The sequence below is a fragment of the Jaculus jaculus genome, chromosome 2 (genome assembly GCF_020740685.1).
Source record: "Jaculus jaculus isolate mJacJac1 chromosome 2, mJacJac1.mat.Y.cur, whole genome shotgun sequence".
Lineage (NCBI taxonomy): Eukaryota > Metazoa > Chordata > Mammalia > Rodentia > Dipodidae > Jaculus > Jaculus jaculus.
Window position 1 is genome coordinate 183,513,465 of NC_059103.1, and position 25,579 is coordinate 183,539,043.

At 32.8% G+C, this 25,579-nt stretch overlaps 1 protein-coding gene across 7 annotated transcripts in view; it reads right to left on the reverse strand.

Annotated features, from left to right (window-relative positions):
* Positions 1–25,579, reverse strand: part of Csmd3 (CUB and Sushi multiple domains 3) — a 1,124,273-nt gene that overhangs the window by 694,310 nt on the left and 404,384 nt on the right. For 4 of the 7 annotated variants that reach the window (XM_045143270.1, XM_045143268.1, XM_045143264.1 and 1 more), the window contains 2 exons: positions 19,301–19,378; positions 11,252–11,339 (listed from right to left, as the gene is read on the reverse strand). In XM_045143270.1, the coding sequence (XP_044999205.1) occupies positions 11,252–11,339; positions 19,301–19,378 (166 nt within the window). The remainder of the gene's footprint in view (positions 1–11,251; positions 11,340–19,300; positions 19,379–25,579) is intronic. The other 3 variants (XM_045143269.1, XM_045143267.1, XM_045143265.1) reach the window with 2 other exon arrangements.

Genomic DNA, 25,579 nt, shown 5'->3' on the forward strand with positions numbered 1-25,579 from the left:
CATTGTATATAAGACAACACAATCACTAGAAAGTTAAGAATTCTCAGAAGAGACATTAAGAAATTTAGATTGCAGAACACCCAGTTTTTATCTTCTATGTGAAGCTTAGATCATATTGTACAGATATTTCTCTATCTCTTCAATCCCTAAATTGCTGGCCTTTCATATTTTAGTCAACTTGTTTATCCTAAAACATTATTATTACTTAAACACCTTTTGCCTTGAGGTTCCTCTCTTAATATTTTCTCTTATTGTCATTGACAGCAATAGTATAATAAGCGTAGTCCATTATACTAAATAACCTAATTAAAACTTATCATTTCTTTCCATTTTTAAAATATTTTATTATTTATTTATTTATGCATTTGAGATCAAAAGAGAGAGAGAGAAAGAGAGAAAGAGATAGAGAGAGAATGGGCACACCAGGGCCTCTTGCTACTGCAAAGGAACTCCAGACATTTGCACCACCTTGTGCATCTGGCTTACGTGGGTCCTGGTGAATTAAACCTGGCTCCTTAGACCTCAAAGGCAAATGCCTTAACTGCTAAGCCATGTCTCCAGCCCATTTCTTTCCATTTTTAAGTCACTTAGCATTCCTAACATGAAAATTAGATTTTTTGTTAGAGAAATTTACACATACAGCTCAGTGTTTCTCTATGGAAACTTACAAAATATAGCATCTGATGACAAATTGTTCAAATACATATTTTTTTAGGTAGGATTATTGTGTAATTTAGGGCAATCTTGAATATATGGTCCTGACCCTTATGCTAAGAACCATTTTTGTTTTCATTTATTTATTTGAGAGGAAGAGAAACACTATATATATATATATATATATATATATATATAGAGAGAGAGAGAGAGAGAGAGAGAGAGAGAGAGAGAGAGAGAGAGAATGTGTGTGCCAGTGCCTCCAGCCACAGCCAACAAACTCCGAACACACGTGCTACGTTGTTCATCTGGCTTTATGTGGTTAGTGGGGAAGCGAGCCAGGGTTGCTAGGCTTTGCATGCAAGACCGTAACTACTGAGCAATCTATCCAGATCACAGTTTGATTTTCTTGATTTTCATTCAAGGTCTACATTTAGGTTTTCTTTATCATGAATATTCACTAGAAGAAACTTAGTATTCCTTTGGAGTTTATTGTTTTCCTTTTTGTAAAACAAAATTGAAAATGCATTCCACTGGTATATGCAGTTCAGTGATGGAACCTATGCCTAGAATGCACAAAGCCCTGAATTCAATCTTCAGCACCGCAAATAAAAATGAGTTGCATGAATACTTCAAAAAATATCTTATTTTCGGGCTGGAGAGATGGCTTAGTGGTTAAGCGCTTGCCTGTGAAGCCTAAGGACCCCGGTTCGAGGCTCGGTTCCCCAGGTCCCACGTTAGCCAGATGCACAAGGGGGCACATGCGTCTGGAGTTCGTTTGCAGAGGCTGGAAGCCCTGGCGCACCCATTCTCTCTCTCCCTCTATCTGTCTTTTTCTCTGTGTCTGTCGCTCTCAAATAAATAAATAAATAAAAATTTTTAAAAAAAATCTTATTTTCATAAGTTCTAAAATTATTCTTAGTCATATGCTAATTATTTCCACATTAACTAGGAAGAAGTATTGGCATTGTTCACATATGATTTTATGTTTCATAAAATACCCTCTTATTGTGGATATTAATAAACTTCTAAATATTTACATTTTAAATATAACTTCAGCAAAATATCACCATGACTTAATTTATTTGTGGTCTCAAATTAACTTTGTTTTTTAATACATTCTCTTTTCTGTCTCACCATAAGATTTTAAGAAGGCTGTATTTCCCCTCCAGCAATGTGGAAACCATTATGGAAAAGTGAACACAGGACAGATAAAGTGCTAAGCTTATCAGCAAGCATATTCAGTTTAAGTACCAGGGCCTGTGAGTCATCACATCATCTTCTTAGACTCCATGTGTAATTTATGTATTTCCTTAAGTCATACATCTTAAAAGTTCTACCAGCTTAAATGAAATATCTGCTGTGGCCTTCAAGTTCTACTTTCATTATTTTATCTACATATTTAAACATTCTAAAATATATTTATTTTTGTAGGAACTCACTTTTACATGAAAATATTTTACTGAGTAGTGTGGGCCCCAAGTGGAAACAGAATAGTTAATTTTAACACTCTATTTTCAGTTCTAAGTAACATGTATTTTAAAGATCCATCTCCAAGAGTCCAGAAAAAATAATTCCATCCAGTCAACAATGAAACAATAATTTAATTGGACATGTCTTAGAACACTAAAGGATGTGGAAACAGATTTTGACTTGGCTATGAAAAATACAATAAGATGATATGCACTTCCCTTTAATACATAGAATAGTACCTAGAACAGAGATAGGGGACACACACTACTAAATGTCATATAAGTCAAGTGAATGCAGAAAATATGGAAGTGCATTATCATAATAGCAGATGAAGACTACAAATTAGAAGAATGTAGATTAACACATTATTTCTAGGAGGAGAAAATAATGTGTTGTAGTACACAGCTGATAAAGAGTAGAGCAAATCTGTTGTAAAAAGCTGACAAGTTTTACAAACTGTAACTTCTTTCACATTTATTTTTAAGAGCATATACCACACAACTGAGCCAGCACATCTATAAAAGGCAGGGTTAGCATGTGTTTCACAATAGGGTAAACCTGGAAAGATGACACCAGAAAGCCAGGCTTGGACTGTCTGATAGGAACAATGACGTGGAAGGGTTTTCATTAAAAAATAGTGGAGAGAAGTGACTTTTCAGCTTAATCATGATGTCTGGGTGTGTATGATGATTATCATTACTCTTCCATTGCTATCTCACCATTACTCAATTTAGTGAGTGGAAGCTACAAGACTTTGATATTTTTTATTCATTTTTAGATTTATTTGAAAGAAAGTGTGTGTGGGGGGGGGATAGGCATGCCAAGGCCTCCAGCACTGCAAAGGGACTCCAGATGCATGTGCCACCCACCAGTGCTGAAAATTGTACCTTGGTTCTCAGGCTTTGCAGGCAGGTGTGTTAGCCACTTAGCCATCTTTCAGCCCCAGGAACTACGAGGTTTTGAGCAGAGACAACAATTTCTTTCACCATAGGAATCTTTTCTACAAAGTCAGATTTAACATTTGTAATATAAAACCATGGCTATTGTGCAATTGGCATTTGAAGGGCTTACGGTAAGATAAATACGATGGGAAGTGAAAATCTAATGAGACTGTAAAAGTGGAATCGAAGGGTGTGAGTGGTACTGAGAAAGACAAAATGTTTTCAGGTGAAGTTATGGGGGGAAGTCACTAAAAATTCAGGAAGAAAGGAAAGATAGGTTATCTAGTATCTATTGACCTTTCCATCATCTGGGTATTTACTAAGTAATTTTATAACTAATAGTCTAGTCCTTAACTAAAGTATTTCAGTTTGGTGTTAGTGATTCTAATTTTTATATGAATCAGTGCTTTAAGAGCACTATCTTCTCTGAGTCAAGTAAAAAGAGTGTTAGGAACTGACATTATGTTCATCTCACTACAAGCATCAAACTCTTTCACTGTAAATGAAAGCTGTTTGTTTTAAAGGAAAGGTTGTCCAAGTGATTTAAAAAAGTAGAAAATAAACTCACAAATATCAGAAGAGTTCAAAAAAAAAAATAAAAGGTAAATGCTAGAGAAAAATAGAAGGCAAGGATTGTGTGGTCAAGGGTGATGGGGTTCCTCACCCAGCAAATGCAGAAGAGCCAGTTTGAAAGTGCAATTCTGAAAAATGGTTACTTTTAGGAAGGTAGAAAGTTAATTGAAGAGAGAAGTAAAAATGGTGGCCAATGTGCCTGGATTCAGGGAAAACAAGCTGTTTTGTGTCATTAAAGCACAAGAAGGAGTTATAATAGTTACAGAATGGTAGTGTCAGAAAGGAACACTGTGAAAATTAGCTTACCAATGGAGAAATAACTGTCAATTAAAGAGAAGTGCTGTGGGGTAAGCCAGGAAGTACCACAGGCACAGGCTGTTCATCAGAAAAGTTCATTGTTAGTTGGGGATGTAGAGAACACCTCTGGACACTTGTACATATCAAAGAACTTTGCAATGACTCCAGCAAGATTCATAAACGAGTATCTGAGGACAGTGGAATGTTTAGAAAACCTTCATTAAGAGAATATGTGAAGAAAGCTTCATATTCAAAGGTGTGATGAATTTGCCTTATTATACTTATAATTTCCAGAATATTTATAAGTAGTTGGTAATATGGCAGATGAGTGGAGGTTCTGCTGAGAGATCAATGTTTTAGCAATCCAAGTACTAATCCAAAACAATGGATCCAGAATCATTCTTTATTCTCAAAGGCAGAAAAAACTCTTATCCCAAATTTCTTTAAATCTGCTTTGGACAAGAAGTCAACAGATGAAACCTCTCCCCCTAGAAACAATCTAGGGCAAGTAAGGAACTCCTGGGCTTGGTTTTCACAGACATTTAGTTGTAAGGTTAAGAGACATTTAATTTTGTAATCTATTTCTTTTGTAATGCATATGCTGCCAGCTTTTATATCTTCTTTGGCAAGATTGCTCCCTCCCTCCCTCTCTCCCTCTCTCTCTGAGCCTGTGATGTTTAATGAGCTTTTCAAATTAGAAACAGCACCGATAAGATTTAAAAACACAGCTGCTGAGACACTCACTTTGGAGATTAGAACACAAATGTTAAGCAAAATACAAGGAAACAGCTCAATTCTAAAACAATGTTTTTGTTAATATTTTCTGCATGATTATAAAAATATTGATATCAGCTTTTCAATTGCTACCTGTATAAGTCATTTAGTTTACTGATGAGTTTAGGTCACCAGGTCATATGATTGGATGAATTATAAAAATGACACTGATTATGAAATTTTGCTGCCCCCCCCCCCCCACCTTTGGTTTTTCAAGGTAGGTCTCACTCTAACCCAGGCTGACCTGGAATTCACTATGTAGTCCCAGGCTGGCCTCGAACTAACAGCAATCCTAATATCTCTAAAACCCAGGTGCTGGGCTCAAATGCATGCACCACCATGCTTGGCTTCATTTTTGCTGTTTTAGTTGATTTAGTTCATTAGACATATTTAATTTCCTTTGTCAATCATACAGAAATATAAATAAACTTATATCGGTTCCATATATGTTGCCCTTGCAAAGTTCCCAAGGATAAAGAAAAATATCAGTTCCAGCAGGTCCAAAATTATATTGACTGACCAGCTGGCTTGCTAGTTTGCAGAGAGTTAGAAATCAACATGCTATGTGATCTCCCATATGATGACCATGGCGTATTGATGGTTAAGTAACCTTGAGCCTGACATTAGCTACCTTTGTTCAGAGAACACCACATAAAGCATGTAGTAGTGGAGCCTGAAGAAGGAACATATGAACACTCTCACTGCCATCCCTGGAACAATTTTCAATTTGTAATCTTCCCTCCCTCTATCCCTTCCTGAGGAGCACAGACTGGACACATTTTTCTAAGTGTTCCCATCAAGCAATATATGATGGTACTAGAGCAATTAACTATAAATTATTTAAATGGGAAAAGAAAATCTTTATAAATAAGGTATTTGAGTGAGGGATTAAAGAATGTATAATATAACCAGGGTAAAAATAAAACTGGGATATTCAATATGCAAGGATGAAGTAATAATATATGCAAGTGAAGAAGACAAAAATAAACCGTATATTTGGAGAAAAATGGAAGATTTTTCACCATACAAAGTAGTAATTGAGATAAACATATCAAGGTTAGGTACATCTTCAGGTGTTTTAAATGTCAAAATTCAGTGTAATGTACAAAGATGGCCTCAGGTAGCTCTTTGGTGTTTAAAGTGGATAAACACATGACAAGATTCATTACATGAAAGTTGAGTCTATACTGTGACATGGAAGAGCAGGGGAAGACCCTGCAGCCACTAAAACTAATACCATCATGTTTTGAAAGCATGAAAATGGAGAACTTGGATGTAGTCCATGAAACAGAAGACGAAGGAACAGTTCCCACTCATAAGGATTATATGCCATTTATTTAGATTTGTTCTCTGTGTCTCTAAAGCTCTCATTTGCAAAGATTACTACTACACTGAATATAACAGTTAATAGTTGAGATTGTGATTAATGCTATAAATAAATATTTTAATGGATACTATTAAAATGCAAAAACATGTATTTTACCATTGAGAATTTTACTTATGTATAAGATTGATTAATTTATTCAAGTTAAATTTCAAGCTTTGTTTTGTGCATTTTGGACACAAGTACGTTATCAGGTTTGCTAATATTTTCTGCTAATCTGTGGCATTAATTTCTTTCTCCTAACAGTGCCTTTAGCAGGACAGAAGATTTCATTTCATATGATTAGTTTAGTTTTGATGTGGGTACTAGGGATTAAACTCCTTTCTTCACTCTTACAAGGCAAGCACTTTACCACCTGAGCCATTTCTCTAGCCCCTCGTTTTGATTAAGTGCAATGTACCATTATTTTTGTTCATGGACTGTGATTTTGTTTTTATCAATGAAATAGAGTATCACCTCTGTATGTGTTCCAGGAAAGCTTATCACCCCTTTGATATTTATGGGCAAATTGTTTTTTCATTCCAGCAACCACTAGGCCACCCACGAAAGAAGATGGGGATTCATTGAGAAATACCACTGAGTTCTCCTTTGAAACAAGGGGCCCTTCAAAAGCAAATTTATATTTGGGGTGATAGTAACCCAGGATAAATAGTTGACTAAAATTAAGACCCATTCAGAATTTTATATTGAGGTGGATTTTTTGTTTATTATTTTTATTCCAGTATACTTATTATTTTAGGATAATTTTCACAACTCACAGGAGAAAGACTATAGTTGTCCACCTTTATACATATATATACAAAAGTGTCATTTTGTCCCTCTGAAATAGATTAATCTATAATTTCTCCAAATAGTTCTTTCTGAAATTGTGACATGTGTACAGCTGAAACTGACCTTGAAAGACAAATTCATGTTCCTACTTAAAATCTCCCAATTTTACATCTACTTGAGGATTTCTTTGGTGCACAATTATTTGTAATCCATATGCATGAAATAATTATGAGCAATTTGCCAAAGGCACTGAACTTGATTTAATATAACCCTTTCTGCACTTGTGCCTGGGTCACTCTGTAATGCTAGACAGAAACCAGATAACAGAGCAGATTTAGCATTTTGAGTCTCAAAAGCTCACTCAAAATTACTCAGCAAGGTCACATTTCAGTATCTGATTTGTTCTCCCATGCTTAATATTTTCCATTTTTCTCTGTCTTAAACTTCCTGCCCTATTCATACCTATCTACATGTATTATAAGTCATTTTTATTTGATGGCCTTGTTTGATCCAACATTATCCAATTAAAAGCATTAACATGAACTGTTTGATATTCTCATCACTAAATATGCACACCTAGCAATCTCCTTATTCTCTTTATCTCTTTCTGTTAGCCTGAATAATTTCCCTGTACCTGTTCTTAGAGTAACATTTGTTGTTTTCTCCAAAATGATTGTCTCTTTTTGTATGTTCTCCCAAGTTGCCTCTCCCAAGTTCTCTCTGTAAGATAATTCTTATTAATAAACATGAGGCTGGGAAAATCACTCAGTTTTTAAATGGATTGCTTGCAAAGCCTTGTGATCCTTGTAAAGCCTCATACATAAGTGGTGCATGCATGTGGGGTTTATTTGTATTGGCAAAAGAGCCTGGCTAATCCCTCTCTCTCTCTCTCTCTCTCTCTCTCTCTCTCTCCTCTCTCTTTCATTCTCTCTCCTTACAAATACATAAATTAAAAATGAACATACTTTATCCTTCAAATACCTAACAAAGATGTCCAGTCTTGACTTGCTAACGACAATACTACTGCCCCATTATTCTGTTGCTTTATGTAACTTGATGATGTAAAGATGTTAACTGTCACGTGTCATGACTCAGTATTCACCATATGTTAGTTTGTTTTCAGGCAGTCTTTCAGAAGAAACATTTCAGCAATCTTTATGTATTCAAAGTGAAAAAAAAAATCCTCCTGTGGGGACTGCCCTTGGCCCAGTCTTCTACCTCCCTCTTATTCCCCTTTTACTTCCCATGATCAAGGAATTTCCCCTTATTCTCCTGCTCATATTACTTTTCACCTCAAACTATCACTTTATATTGAAAACTTTCTCTTTTAAAGACTATACTAATCAGCCTAGCTCACTGCCATCATCATAGCCCAACTTCTCACTGTCTTTCACCATGACTGCTCAGGAGCTCAGTCTGGCTTTAATCCACTCACTTAGAAGCTGATCTTCTGAAAGTACATGTTGGATCACGTCACTTGAACACAAACAGGTCAGTGACTTGAAAACTTGAGGTGGCATAGGTGCATATATATTGAGTTGGAGAAAGTTGGCCCAGTGTGTGTGTGTGTTTCTGTTCATGGTTCATTGGCCCTGGCAGTTGTTGTCATGAATGTGTATTGGTTCCCATGTATAATGTATGAATGCAAAAATATCTATGTGTGCATGTGTGAAGGTGTGAGTAAGGATGGGTATGAAATTCCTTAGTTTTAAATGCTGGCTTTCCTTTAAAAAAAAATGTATGCTAAAACAAAACAAATGTCTACTCTAGCTGTCTGACTAGATGCCAAGGTACTTTCTCAGCTGAAGAAATCTGGCAGTCTAATCTCTTTAACTTTTGCTAATATTTTTCTTCTGTATGCACTATGTAACTAAGACAGACTGATCTTGTTTTCTTTAAGGAACTCAAATCCATCCTCCCCGTAAGACACTCCATCAATTGTAGTCAAGACACTAGTATTTCCAGTATCCCTGCAAGTGGGTTGGGACCCACCATAAGATTTATTTGTTCTCTCACACAGAATTTTTTTATTACATTATACTTTTCTAAATTTGAGATTCCATCTGTATGACACAAATCACTGCACTTCAAAATAATTTAAATCAGTATATTTCTATTGTGTTTTTTTATCTTCATCAGGTTTCGATTAAACATTCATATATTTGATAATTACCTAATGAATATTAATAAGTTTTCTCCCTGTCATATTGTTAAAACATTGTAAGGAATAAAAGACTTATAGTATTATATGCTGTATAATTACTATCATGCATATAATTCTCTTATATCTTTCTCCTCAAGACAACATGATAAGCATATGTGATAGCTCAATTGAGAAATGTCTATCATGACTCTGCTTCATGTGCTTGTGATTAAGTCTCATACTCTATCCTCTAGCTGGTTGTCATTTGGACATGGAGCCTTGCTGGATGATGTGGGTCACTGGGGTTTTGAACTTGAAGTTTATTAGCCCACCTGTAAGCCCAGTACTTACAGAATTTGTTGTCAGATTTGTAACAACTTTCTTCACCTGTCATGCTTTCCCGGCCATGAGGATGCTTCCCCTCAAAACACTAAGCTTAAGTAAACTCTTTCCTTCAATGTGCTGCTTTTGTGTGGACACTTTGCCCCAACAACGAATTGTTGACTTAAACAGCAGCATTGTCTCCATTTACAAATCTGAATAGACCAACTCTTAGAACAACAATTTAATTCATGCTAAAGATGAGATGCTGATGAAGTTCTGAATGGGAGGATGACAACTACTGACATGGTTTTAGAAGACATAAAGGAGACATACAAAGAATCACTACCAAATTCCTAGCTACTTTGTAGTATCTAAAGAATGATTTATTTTTGAGATGTAGAGTTGATTTTTGTGTTTATGAGAGGGCACTATGCAGCCCAAGCTTCCCTTGACTCTCAGTCCTTTTATCTCTGTCTCGTGACTTAAGTGATCACAGGCTTTTGTGTACCCACATGCACAAGCATTAAGTTAATTTAGAGATATGATTCGGTTTATTAGGATCAGATGGTAACCATATTCCAGACATTTGGAGTTTCTCTTTGGTTTATTTCTTCAAACATTATTATCTACCAGTTAAAGTTCCCCACCTATTTTAGAAATAATATATTAATGTTCAAATATTATTATTGCTTAGAGTTGCAGGTATATGTAATTATGTTTCAACCTGAAAAATCCATTAAGATGATTTTTTAAAACTTATTTTTATTTTAATTTACTATTTTTTGAAAGAGAGAGAGAGAGGTAGAGAGAGAATGGACATGGCAAAGTCTTCAGCCACTGCAAACAAACTGCAGATGCATGAGCCACCTTGTGAAACTGGCTTGCACAAGACCTGAGGAGTGTGTTAACTGCTAAGATATCTCTCCAGCCCTGGGATTTTTAAAAGAAAATAAAATTACTTGCTAGACAGAGAAAGAGGCAGATAAGAGAGAATGGGAATGACAGGGCCTCCAGCTGCTGCAAATGAACTTCAGGTGGATGCATCACCTGTCTATCTGGTTTATGTAGGATCTTTGGCTTTGTAAACAAGTGTCTTAAGTGCTAAGCTATTTCTGCAGCCCCATGCCAAAATTTTCATAGGTCTATTATCTGAGAACAATGTTTTGAATATTTCACGGTAGACTTTTGAGTACCATTTGTATAATAAACAAACAACAAGAAAATAAAGATTATTAAAAAATAGTGTGTGACTATCTCCATTATCATCAATCATATAAAATGCAACTTAATATACAATGTAAACCTTTGTAATTGTTGCTTGCTAAAGGACTCAAATATCTGATATAATCTTTTGTCACTTGTGGTGCTAGAGGCTGAAGCATTGCCTTGCACGTGCTGAGGATGTTATTTACAACTCAGACACCCTTACCTACTTACAGGCACTTTCTACATTTTGAAATTAAAATGCTAGTATCAGTGCTTAAAGTTAATAAAATAAAAGATAATGGCATATTTTTCATGCTATGTCTCTTTCTAAACAATATACTAGTAAGATATTTATGGAATATTTGCTGGTAGTTTCATAAATGGTAACTCAGTAAAAACAACACCATACATTTTATTGGTTTTCATTGTATAGAAAAGGAAAGTCAGGCAATTTACCCAAAACAGATAATTGTTGGATAGCAGAACTCAAATGCAAGACAAATATGTTTAAAATCTAAATGTCATAAATTTTCACTTATTATATGAAAATAAATGAATCATATAATTTCCAAGAGTGTCATGAAAAATCTGATATGCCTTTGAAATTGTCCCTTAAACATCAGAGTAGCATAACTAAGAAATATAGCATTCTTTATATTTATATTAAAATCAAATGAAAAGATCAATAGGAAAATAATTTAAAAGTATTACCTAAAGTCTGATCCAATTCGTTTTCCATTTTCTGGTTCTCCTGGATCTGGACATAAATTGGAAGCTGTTTTAATACCTCCCTCATTTACTGTAACATGAAAAATGAAACAGAAAAAAGACAAAATTATATATTTAGAAAAATCAAGGGTGAAGTTAATGAAAAACATACATCAATACACTGTACTATGTTAAAATCATTAATGTCTGACTAAAATATGAGAATATAGTAATATAAAATAATAAAGAAAATTAAAGTTATTTTCTACTTATAGAGAAATCATAAATTAAATTTGATATCCATGGCTCAAGTTATGTACTGTTTTGTATATCAACACATTTTCCATGGACAGTTTATTTTTATTTACAATAAAATTGCAAATTTCTAGAGTGCCTGCTAAAGTATTTATTTATGACCAATAGTGCAGAGATCACTACAAATCATAATGATTTCATTTAACATTGCAAGAGAAAAATAAAACTCCATGAAAGCTGTGAAGTTATTACTACTTTTAGATTTAGTATGCAACAAAGCAGTTTTGTTTCAGCATCAGTGCAACATTGTTGCAAATCATTGTATGTCACTATTAGGATACAGTACTGGAAACTAAACTGATGTCTTTAAGTTCAATAAATTTATGCAATAATTTCTGTAACTGTCATTTACTTAGCTATTGCACACATTTTTAGCAGAAAACACAATGCTTACTTTATTTTTTTGTTTCAGTGAAGTGAATATGATCCTACTGAGTAACACTATATCACTATATCACTATACAAATCAGGCTTTTCTCAAACATTATATGCCCCAAGTTAGTCTCAAACTCATGATCCTCACTTGTGAAATAACTGAGAGATCATAATTTCAATCTTATAGTGAAACATTCTATTGTTTTGTCCTTATGAACTCATCAGCTGTTTTTAAGGAAAATGTGTAAGTAGAATTCAGATGAATGACCTGTAAGTCTTTCTTAAGAAAATTCAAGTTTCCTGCTTCTACTCCTACATATTGTATTGCAAGTTATCAAAAATAATAACCCCTGAGTGGTTGGAGAGATGAGATGTCTCAGACATTAAAGGCTCTTCCAACTTGGGTATGATGGTCGCAGGGAACCTGAGAATGACCCAGTATGAACCTGGAGAACTTAGCTAAACCGTTGAGTGTGGCCACACATGTCTATAACCCTACCACTATGGAAATAAGAAAGCAGGTAATCAACAGGGTTTTTACAGAGAGCAAACTCCATATTCAGTAAAGGAAAAGTAGGCAGGTGATGGGAGAATCAAAATGATTTCCTCCAGCTGCTATAGGTGAGCACAGGAGCTGCCTTAGGGGAGATCATGGACACCACACCACACCACAGCACACACACCACCACACACTACGCCACACCACACCACACACACCACCTCACACGTACTATGGACACATAAAAATCCTAAGTCAAAATGAAAAACTTGTTGAGGTGATTTTAAAGTAAAGCCTAAATATAAAAATTACTGAAATTGTCACTGATGTGAAGCAATTTCCTGTGTGAGTGTTCACTCTGGGAGGAAAACAGACTCAGGAGGTAAATAGGTCCCAGGAAGTTGAAATTTACAAGGTCGCAAGGCCCATTGCCTATACTCTGGAAGCGGTAAACAAGTGAGGGAGTTACTGAGAACCTAAACTGCCCACAAGGCGTGCAGTGTGCTCCAGCGATGGACCTTGCGCGGTGGTCTGCTGCGTTTGCCAACTCCTCAGCCTGCTTGCTCTCTGTAAGTAACACCAGATAAAGGCAGTTTCACCCAAACTGGATTTTGGTGCAACTGTGCTTTGGTCTGCCTTTTGTGCCCCATTTGGGGTGAATAGACATGTGTTTGCATCTCTCCAGGGGGGAAATAATCAAACAGTGGCTCATTTATTTACAAATGGTCACTTTTCATTCTAATTCATCAGATAGAAAGACAACTCTGACACCAAATAGGAAGACAACTGTGAGAAAATCGCTCAAAAGTCATGGTTGTTGTAGAAGTATCATTTCCTTAAGTATATGCAAAAATTTTACACCTATTCCTGTCATTCTAAATTTTTGATCAATATCACCAACAACATCCGTTTTGCCAACTCTATGATTCACTCGTTGATTCGAAATATGTGATTTTTTTTTTCCTTTGGCTTTCCTTATTCAATTAAGTTGCTGCTTAATTTCTCTTCACCTTTCTTTAACCTTTCTGAATTTTATTATTATTATTTTTTAATTTGGATGGTTTAAATTGGATGGTTAATTTTGTGTACTATTCAAAAACACAGACCGAGTGCTATCTACATTTTATATTTCCCTCACTACTTGAAAATTCCACTACTAATGGCTTCTAATGCTTGATTTGTCATCTGTTCGTGGTTCTTTAGTTGGACTACTAAATCATCTCCAGAAGTTCAAATTGTGACATTATAGTCTACTTCTAACCTACAGTAAATGCTGATAGGAAACGAAGTTTCCTAAAACACAGACTTCCTTGTTGCTAAAATCACTAATAGGTTCACATTTGCAATTATTAATTATTCTTAATAATCACTATGGTGCACCTGTTATTCAAACCCAACTCCCAGTCTCTGTTCTGTGGATGGTCACACTTGCCCCTTTCATGGATTTGCTTGCATTTTTTCCTGGTCTTGTTATTCTTTCCCTTTAGTTTTTGAAATTCTAACTGGTATCCTAACACTCAGTGCTAATTTCACTTCTTACAAAAGATAATTACTCGTTTTACCTTGTTATCCGTTATTTTAATTATTTTTAGATAACTGAGGATATTTAACTTGTGCAATTATATATTTAATTAAAACTATTATGTTATGAATATTAAGAAATTTTAATACAAATGTTTTAATGTAGTACTCTTCTAATGTTAATGGTAGGCTAATAATTTTACATATCATTGGTATTCTATACCAAAAAGATAACATACTTGATAAAACCATATGAAAAACTTACAATTATTTATTATACCCACTAGTTCTAGAGTGGGGGTATATAACTTTTCTATATCTATGTACCAGTTGTTTGATTATCACTATTTTAAATGAGTAGAGAATTTTTCCATGGTAGGTAATGTCTTTCTAGTCTTTAAAATACTGCTGATAAATAAGACTTTTAATGCTATTGAGAAATATTACTAAAATGTGATACTTTAATCTGGAAGGGGATGAAGAAAAAAGATTTATCTAATTATGGAAAATATATGTGATAAATAATAGAGTAATCTGAAGGTGACTTGTGAATACTTTATTGGAAAATAAAAACAAGGGCTGGAGAGATGGCTCATTATTTAAAGTGCTTGCATGAAAAGTCTAATGACACAGGTTCAATTTTCTAGTTTTCATGGAAAGCCAGTTGTACAAAGTGATGCATGCATCTAGAGTTTGTTCACAGTAGCTGAAGGCCTTGGTACAGTCTCTCTCTCCCTTCATGTCTGTCTCTGTCTCTCTCTGCTTACAAAGAAATAAAACTTTAGGAAAATATTAAAAGTCCATTTTCTCAATTCACAATCTTTATTGTCTAAAAATACTGCTGTGTTGAATATTTTAAAATGAATTTGGTTGATGGTCATCAGTACAATGAACTGTGTGTCAGGAATCATTCTAAGTACATTTTATACATGGGTGGATTTGATACTCACAATAACCTTCATAGTATCTGCTATTATTATGTGCCTTTTGCAGGTAAGCAACATAGGCATATAGAGATTTAGAAATGTTCCAGGTTTTTTTTTTTTTTTTCTATTGGATAATAGCGAACACAAATTTTATCATTTTCTAAAATTTAAAATATTTTACATTTTATCTTAAAATGGAAGTCATTTATAAATCTCTTTACTATTGCTTAATCTCAGTTCTCCAGTTTTTGATTGTCAACTTATTTTGTGTGTTTTGATACAAACAATAAGAGAAAAAGATTTCCAAATTAAAACGTAAGGATAAAGAAAATGTTTAATGTGACATGTGTATTTAATATTCCTTAGTTATAAATACTCATAACAAAAGTCAGGAACAATGTATGAGTATGTTATTTTCCTCTAGTAGTCAGCTATTGATGCAAGATAGTCAAGAGACGTCAGAACTTGTCCTATCAGCTACTTTAGTAGGTAATGCATTGAAAGCAAATGGACAGACTTTTCACTTTTATTGCTTCAAATCTGAATAGTAACACACAGCTTGGTGTGAACATGAATAGTCTTTTATGGTGCATTTGCTAGTGGTATTCATGTGTGCATGTCTATTTGTATATGTATAAGTGCACATATGTGTCCATATGAATGTGTGTATTCATGTGGAAGCCAGAAATTAGCATCATGTGTCTTACTCAATCACTCAGCACCCTATTTACTGATACAGAGTCTCTTGCTGAGGCTGGAGCTCACTAATAAAGCAAATAAGGTAGCCAGCTTACTGTGGGATCTAACTGTCTTCTCCTTCCAAGAGATGGGATTGCAAACCTACGACACTTCATCTCACATTTCCATGGGTGTTATGGAACTCGACAAAGATCCATATGCTTGCAGAGAGGCACATTTACCAACTGGTGAGTCACTCTAGCTCCATGAACTTTTTTTTTTATTATTAATTAAGGACATACCTAGTACATCATGAGTTGGTACTATCCTTTCCTTCGTCCTGCCCCCATTCTGCTGGGGGCTCTCCTCAATGGAATTAAAAAAAAAAGCTTCTTTTATAATGACAATCCTGTATCACTGAACGTTCTAACTTAAAAATAACAAAAATATCAAAATATCATATGGTTATCATAATATTTTGCTCAAGGCTTTTAATTTTATATTGAAAATCTACTCTAAAATAAAAATAAATTGATTTGTACTAAAATTCAATTAACTAAGACATTTCAGTTACGGTTTCAGTTCCCTCTTATTTTAATATTATGTTTAATTTTTATTCTAACATAAAAATATTTGTTGGGGATCCAAAATCTAGGATAGCAAGAGTATGATATTTTATCTTTATATACTTAACATTCTATGAATATTTCCTTCTAACTTTAGTCTCTCAGCCAAATGGTGGATCTTGAGGGTTAAGGTTATTTTATCTACTCTTTCATTGGGTTATTCTAGCACAGTTTTGTCCAGATGGAGTATTGCTATAAAAAGTCACATGACAGTATGATTACAGGAAATAAAAACAAAATCTTCTGTGGACAGCCACAGTTTCTTTTTAATTCTACTTTATTGTTTTGGAAGGACCTACATAATAAGTTGGAAACTCATAAGTTCAACATTTTAAGCATGTACAAATATTTGCTTTCTTGTAAAACCTATGGGTTTTAGGTAGGTTTGGCAGGCATATTGTTTTGGACAACAAAGGATGTGCCATTTTGGAATTAATGTATTAAAGATGAAAAAAAATAATAAATTAGCCATAGAAAAACCAAATCCCTCTCAAAGGTTCTGGAGTCTCTTTATGTTTTACTGTTTTGGTTAACTATAAAGATGTCATTGTGCAACTGTTTATCTCATTTCTACCAGGGTTATGTTCATTTCTGCCCATCTAAGCATTAGAACATGTTTTATTATAAATAGCAGGCCCAATTTCTATATTTATTTGAACTACTAATGTCTAATAAAATAAAGTTTCTAAGTTACTTTTCAATGGAATAAATAAATTTAAGTAAAGACATGAATATTTAATTGCTAATAAATACATTGCAATCTGAAGATAGACAGGACATTACTGTTGGCTACACGCAACCAGGAGACAATATGTCTTTAAAACCATTTTGTTGGTGGTTGAAAAACAAATTATAGTAAGATAAAGTTTAAGTAATGTTGGCTTTCAGTTTCACATCCATGAAAACTTCACCATAAATATGCTGTTTTCATTTCCATGTGAATTATTTATATTAAAACTGCGGGCTGGAGAGATGGCTTAGCGGTTAAGCGCTTGCCTGTGAAGCCTAAGGACCCCGGTTCGAGGCTCAGTTCCCCAGGTCCCACGTTAGCCAGATGCACAAGGGGGCGCATGCGTCTGGAGTTCGTTTGCAGAGGCTGGAAGCCCTGGCGCGCTCATTCTCTCTCTCTCCCTCTATCTGTCTTTCTCTCTGTGTCTGTCGCTCTCAAATAAATAAATAAATAAATAAATAAACTGCAAACAGTATATTATGTGAGAATTTCTACAAAATTTGTTTCAAAACTGTTATAGAAGATTTTCAACACTATTTGCTTCTTCTTACTTTTATTCCTATTTTAAAGAAAATATTTCAGGCTTTATTTTTCAGGGACCAAGGCATGTCTAAATTCCATTTTTGTTTACCATTATATTCCATGAAGAGGATAAAATATGTATTCCACCATGGTAGTATACCAATAAAAATAGATGGTTACATAAATTATGTGCTATCTTGACAACTTATTATAAATAAACCGCATTTCCCAGAACATCTGGAAACTTAAAACATGTCATATGCATAATGATATATAGGTAGAAATATGCAAAAACAGTGAAACAGTAATAATTTTTACTCCATTCTCTCTTATTAAATATATTGGCTTGCCCACAATATTAAAAAAAGTCCTAGCAAAAATAATATTGACTTCCAAAAATGGTTAACTTTCATTTCATGCTGACAAACTGATTTCTGATATGTTGAATTTATCATATCTGGCAATGTTTTTGGTCTAAGAAATATATACATTTATTTCCAAAATGTATCAAGTGATTTGTGTGTAAAACATATTTTAAATTGTATACTTATCCTAAATACTAAAAGAATACTTTTTAAAATGTATTTTTACTGAAAACATATGTACAAATCCTAAATACTCACAGTAAAATTTTAAAATATGTTAAATTCCAAAGTTATAAAGAAATCATCATTATACAGTTTGACACCATGAAAGTAACCAAAGAGTCATTTTTAGAGAGGTCAATTTCATTACTTTCCTATTCTTTGATGATTCCAGTTCAGTATTCTCCAAAGTAGTAAAATGCAAAAATTTTATTAAAATGTGATAACATACATTATTGGATGATATAGAGTGCTCAAGATTTTCTTTAATCCTGATAATTTGCATTACAGTTTAACTTGTGTTATTTAATATTTATAAATATGTTAAAAGAAATGGAGTAAAAATTATGGTAGAACTATAATGAATGATTTCAGAAAAAATAATTAGTTGTAAATACTTAAATTATTTGAAATTGAATAAAATATGCAGGGCACTGTTATGAAAGAATAAGCAATAGTACTACATACATTTGATAACAACTACTCTTACTCTTTATCATGATATGTTAAATGTTATTGGTGATTAAATGACTTCTTTCCGCTTCTTTACATAATAATAAAATGAGGAATTTCTACCAATTGCTGTTAATTTGCTTCACAAACATGCATAGGACCAATTTAACTATTATTCCATGTTTGTTTATACTAATATAGGTCAGTGCTCTCATTCAGTGATTGTTTAGCTTAATAATTTGTAATCAGATGACTCTATAAAGCTCTGAATTTGTATAAAACTTATCTGCTACTGAACATTAAATAAAAGTTACAAATGAACAAATAACAATTGAATTTATAAGACATTATTGCTTTAGTGTTTGAATCAGTTAAAATAGTAGACATTTTCATAAGTGAAAATTATGATAACAATAATACATTTTTTAGAATGCTTTGGTGGAATTTTAAATATGTTAAATAAATCCTTATTATGGGAAACCAACAATATTTAGAATTTAACTTATTTTTACCTCACATCCCTGAACTATAAAATCTGATTGTTATCTTGAATAGCCTCATGAGAGCAAAGAATCTTTCACATATTGAAACATGGAATATATTTTATCAAAAACAATCTGAGATTACTAGTCAGTACTACCTTATTCCACTGAACAGTGCATATTTACATACAATAAAATATTGAACAGTCATCATGCATGTTATATAAATATTAATGCAGTTAATTTGGTAATACATAAAATTTTTGGTACAACACACACAACACAAACACCACAAACTTCACTCCTCTACTAGAGAAAGTAACAAAAAGAAGTACACTCACAGATAGAAAACTTGTTGCTGTTGTCTTTCCCTGGAAACAATTTAAATCCTCTAGATTTAAAATCTATGGCCTTTTTCACTAGTTAAGAAAACAAACAAAAACATGTATCAGGAAATACAATTTGAAAATGAAATTCAAGTTAACAATTTTGTTAGCATGGAATTATGCAAGTTAAATAAACTCTTAAGGTTGACATAGGGCATTCATAGAAAAATGAGAAATTAAAAAAATAGTCATCTAATAGTAAAATACTCAGTGATTTTTAACTAGTATGCAGGGAAAAACTTTCATAGCCATGTATATTTTTTCAAAACCTTACAAGTTGTATATGAAATAAAAATTTCAATAGCTTATCATGAGACCACTTTTATTCATCTAATTTTATGGAATAAAGTAAACTAGGATAGCAACTAATTTGAGGGGCATTAGAAGAATGGAATTTAAATAACTTTATTTTTAACCATACAAAATTACCAGAAAGATACATGAAATATTAGGAAATATTTAAGAAACTTATTTATTTGGAAAAATTTAATATGTGAAAATATTTCTTCCAATAATTTCAACTTATTGTCATTATGTTAGGATTGATGTCAGACAAAACATTATATATTGAATGAATTAAATTTTTTAGAATGTTGTTAGTCATTGTTTACTGTTAACTCTCTGGCTACTAATTTTGACCAAGTGTTTTTTTTTAATATTGTGTTGTTATTATTATGTTATACATATTAAAATAGATATAATGGAACAGCCTGAGCAAAACCCATATAAATTCTATTGGTGTCATAGAAAATGCATTTTACAAACTTAAAAAAAAATCATTATTTTTTCAGGTAATTATTGTTCAAAGAAAGTTTTACCTTCTTATTAGTAGATCACTAATGCACTGATTTGGTTTGGCTCTTTTAAATGTAGGGTGATATTTGGACTACTCATCAAGTTATCTTGACTCATAGTTCAGCCGTAGAGCCACCATACCTGTCTTTTATTTATAATTTTAGCTGATATGAAATGAAATAGAAAAGTTTCTATGCACTTTTACCTTCAGTCTTCAATAATATTATGTGATCTGACCTAATATTATATTTAAATGTCAATTATTTTCTCAAAATTTCACATCACATGATTAATTACTCAGGAGTTATATTTAACTTAATAATAATGCAGATATTTTACCTACATCTTGTTATCAGGTTTATAATGAAATATACAAGCTATAAACATGATGCAATTAGATTTTTTGGTATTAATTTGAAAAAAATAGTATCTTATAATTTCAAAATTATTTGTCTAATTCTAAGGTTTTACCCATCTCATTCAAATTATAGATACCTTATAGATTGTGAAATATTTAAGGTGATTTTTCTCTTAATGCCATTAACATAGTGCATGGTAATTTACTGGAATGAGAGGTTATAAACTGTTTCTATGTAAGCAGAGAAAATTGATTTCTGGAACAGTATTTCAAGAACTTGATTTTTGTGAATAATTTGTTACACACTTTTAGACAAGAATTTATCTTTTTTCATAATTTTTATTTCTTAAAACATGGAGCCAGAACAAGACTTCCAATCAGGGTCTTCATGGTTTCCAGAACCTTTGCATTGAGGCTTATTTATATAGAGAAAAAAAATAAAATAACTACAATCATCTCTTGTGATTTTTTTTTTTTTTTTGCTGTGATTATCTTTTACTTACACCTATACCCATAGTAACCTGAAGTTTAATTGTACTGAGTATGCCACTACTCTAAATTTAATTATTCCACTTGTGAAATTTACTTCTCCCTCCAGTACATCCTAGCAGCATTTGCATTTTACATGTTGGAGTTTAATTCTTTATATTCCATATGAACATGAATTATAAGTAGGACTCAACATCTACTTTTCTCTGCCATATACAGTTTGGCTTTTTAAGAATTCCAAATGAGTCTGAAAATTTCTTTCTCAAGTCAAAATTCTAAAAACATTAAAAAAAATTCACTAAATGGGACGGCTATAACTGCAAAGAAGAAATTTCTTGAAGATTATATTGTTTATAAAAATCAATCACGGGCTGTAGAGATAATGGGTGATCAGGGCCCTAGTCCCTTGCAGATGAACTCCAGACGCATGTGCCCCTTTGTGCATCTGGCTTACATGGGTCCTGGGGAATCAAACCTGGGTTCTTTTTCTTTGCAAGCAAACCCTTTAACTGCTAAACCATCTCTCCAGCCCTATTAAGTTATTTTTAATGGTATAGTATTGTGATAATCATGTGAATTTCATCAAGGAATCTAAGTTAAAATGTATTACAATATCTTATAATAAAAGAAATGTCAAAAGATGATTGTTTGTGGCATTTCCTTTCATTCTAATCTTTTCAATGAAAAGAAAAAAAAATGTAAGGATCATATTGAACTTAAAAAAGTGGGTAGATAAGTATCTGTGATGTTGTTTAGCAAAAAGATCATTTATTTTTATAATTTTTATAATCATGGAAGTTGTTAATAAAAAAATTGAAAAAGAAAAAAGATCATTAAGCAAAAAGTGTATTGTCCAGAGAATTTCCTTTCTCTAGATTTACTTAGGAAGACAACGTATGATAATATAATGGATAGTTAAGTTCAAACATTAGAATTTGTAATAGTAATACTATATGTAAATATAAACCTCTAAATATATTTTAATATTTTTAATGTAAAGCCTATACACTTATGCACAAGAATCCATTTTCCTACTTTCTTTTGATTTTACATACTCTGTAATTTTAGTTTATTTTTACATTTCTGTTTTGACAGAAATATATGCAGATATATACATATGTTTAATATGAGACTGGTCTTATCAAAAGTGGCAAAAGATCGCTAAGCTCCAAGATAATCTTTATCTTGCTGAAAAAAGCAATTTTGTTCTATAACATGAATTAGAGCAGGCAATTATTCTTCTGTTGTCCCCAGAATCAATCTGAACTCTAAATTGCATTTAATTCTTCTCAAGAAAATGAAGTTATTGAATGTTGTTACTCTTCACATAATTTTTGTTACTCAGCATTTTATTTGAAATGTTTTAAATGGTAATGTTTACTATAAAAATTAGCTATAAGGTTACATATATATTCATACAAAGGTGTGTATGTGTGTGTGTATGTGTGTGTGTGTGTGTGAGAGAGAGAGAGAGAGAGAGAGAGAGAGAGAGAGAGAGAGAGAGAGGGAGAATAAGATACTGTTATTGAGTCATCATCAGTACCTTTGTGACAGAGATGGTATCTGATATCTAACTTTTACTTTTACATTAAAAAATCTTTGCTAATATAAATTAAGGCTACTTGGTGGTAGTGAGAGGGGGTGAACTGAAAAGTGGTAGAATATTAGCTCTGGTCTTTAATATTAGAAAAATGATTGTTTTTATAGATGTGATAGAGAAAATCAAGCATTACTTGTTGGAAAAGATAATCTTAAATGACCTTTCTATTATAAATTATCTATAACTAAATCAAAATATCTCCAGGCTTCAAGTTGCTCATTGGAAAATTGCTGAAATTTTAAGCACATAATCACACACATTACATATCCCTGGCATGTATATGTATGAAAAGTTCCAATTTATATAATATTTACCTCTGAATGTGAAGAAATAGACATGCTAAGCATCATTGAGTTGAACATTAAATTTCAATTGATAATAATTTATGTTCGGAGTTGTATGGGCTCTTATAAGAGTGTAGTGTTGTGTATTTTGTGTTATCTGAACATCCAGGAAAGCCTATAATTTGTATGTAACTTATGTGGTAATATGATAAGAACATAATTTCTATATTCTTTTTATTCCAACCATCAAATTTAATAAGATTTATTTGACAAGTTTCCTCTTAGCAGAATTGCATTGAAAAATCACATCTTATTGGTTTACAATACCTCTTTTTAAAGGAAAATAATTTATCATGAAAAAGCATTTCTGTATTACCAGTTGTTTCTTATTACTATTTAACACTTTTATACACACACAATAATGCATTTCTCTCTCTCTCTCTTTGTGTTTTTTTTTTAAATATTTTATTTATTTGCAAACAGATAGAGACATAGAAGAGAGGCAGACAGAGAGAAAATAGGCACATCGGGGCCTCAAGCCACTGCAAACAAATTCCAGATGCATGTGCCCCTTTTGCATATGGCTTACATGGGTCCTGGAGAGTCAAACCTGGGTTCCTTGGCTTTACAGGAAAATGCTTTAAACACTGAGCCATTTTTGCAGGCTCTCTTTGTGATTTTTTGAGATAGGGCATCATGCTAGTCCAGGCTGACCTAGAATTCACTATGTAATTTCAGGGTGGCCTTGAACTTATAGGGATCTGATCCTCCTACCTCTGCCTCCCCGGTGTTGGAATTAAATGCATGTGCCACCATGCCCAACTCATTTTTCTCTTTTGTATTGCTTGATATGAAAATTAATTGTGTGGCTCTTTCCTTAAAATTAATTATAATCTTCGGTATCTTTTTATTCAACAAATAAACAAGATCATCATTACTTTAATTAGTTAATAATTAATAACTGATATTTTATTTTGTAGATACTATGCATTTTAATATTAGCATATTCATTCTCCAGGATACAATATAGCTACAAAGAAATACAATCACTTCTTGGTGCACACTTTAATTGGAAGTTTAAGGTTATTAAGGTACAAGATATTATATGTTGTGCTTGTCTACCTGAACTAGGAATTGACAGTCTGTGTTCAAGTCCTGTCAGACCTAATTTCTCTATTTGTTTATAATATCTTCATCCATTTAGCCTTAATTATTTGGAAATAGAATCTAAACCAATGTAAAGTGGATAAGCTAGTAAGATCAAATTCTCAATTCTGTCCTAGGCATTAAAATGATGTTAGGAATAATAGCAACATCCAACTGGGTTAGGAAGACAAGATTTGGCTGTTTGTTTGTTCAAATATAGGTGGTGACTCCATGTTTCAGGTATGTAATTACTAAACTGTGCCTGTATTGGCTGAATGACATATGTCTTTGGAACATATTTAGTATGATGGGCCTCTAGCTGATGACTCCTTATGTACACTTCTAAGAAGATGGAAACTGCTGATGCAGGACAATGTTGCCAGTCTCTGCTTTGCCATTGTGCATAGCTTGATATTGGATTAAGGACACAAATTTCAGAGGAAGTAATATTTTCTCTAAAAATGTTTATCACCACTGTATATTGTCTTTAGAAATATACAGTGATTAAATCCTGCATGATATGTTGGAAGAAACTATAATGGAAAAAAATAGCATCATGTAAACAAGGGTTTTGTGACACAATATGCAGTATGATATTTCACAATGTGCTAAAAGTAAAGATGTGTCCTGTATAAAAATAAATAATAATGTCCACTATTTTATGAGCTAAGTAATGGTGCAACTAAAATGTTCAAAAGTACAGAAATGATATAACTTATACAAACTTTCATGTTAGGGATATACAAGAGGCAGCATATTTACTAATTCAAAACAATACAATGGCACTAATTACCTTTATAAGGCACATTATATATTCTCTTATTTATTACTGAAAATCTAAATATGATATATTAAAAATCATTACAGAGCCATCTACAGGCTCAGATAACTCGATATGTTTTTAATTATCTCTTAATTTCTTTTCCAAGCTTCATTTATAATGTGGGATTAGTACATAGTTCCTACACTTACAATGTATAAATTTAAAAAATGTGATACCTATTTTAGTCTAATAAAATATATAATTATATAATTTGTTTTGGTGACTATATTCTATTTAAAATCCTGAGCATTCAAATCCAAGTGTTAAAATTGATTTGGTTATTTTGCATTATGTCTTGAAGGGACTGTCTTAAAATCATCCCCTAATTTCATTTGTAATTTTAAATTAAATTGTTTTTGTCCTTTTTTATATATTTTGTTTATTTGCAAACAGTGATACAGTGATAAGCGCGCACACACACACACACACACACACACACAGAGAGAGAGAGAGAGAGAGAGAGAGAGAGAGAGAGAGAGAGAGAGAGAGAGAGAGAGAGGAAGAATATGTGTGTGTCAGGACCTCTAGCCACAACAAATGAAACCCAGATGTGTGTTCCACTTTGGCCACCTAGTTTCATGTGAGTACTGGAGAATCAAACCCAGGTGGTAAGGCTATTTAGGCAAGTGCCTTACCTGCTGAGACATTTCTCCAACACTATTTTTTTTAAAAATTAAGTTAGAAATCTCCCAAAAAAGAAGACATTTAATAGTAATATATATATATGTACTCATATATA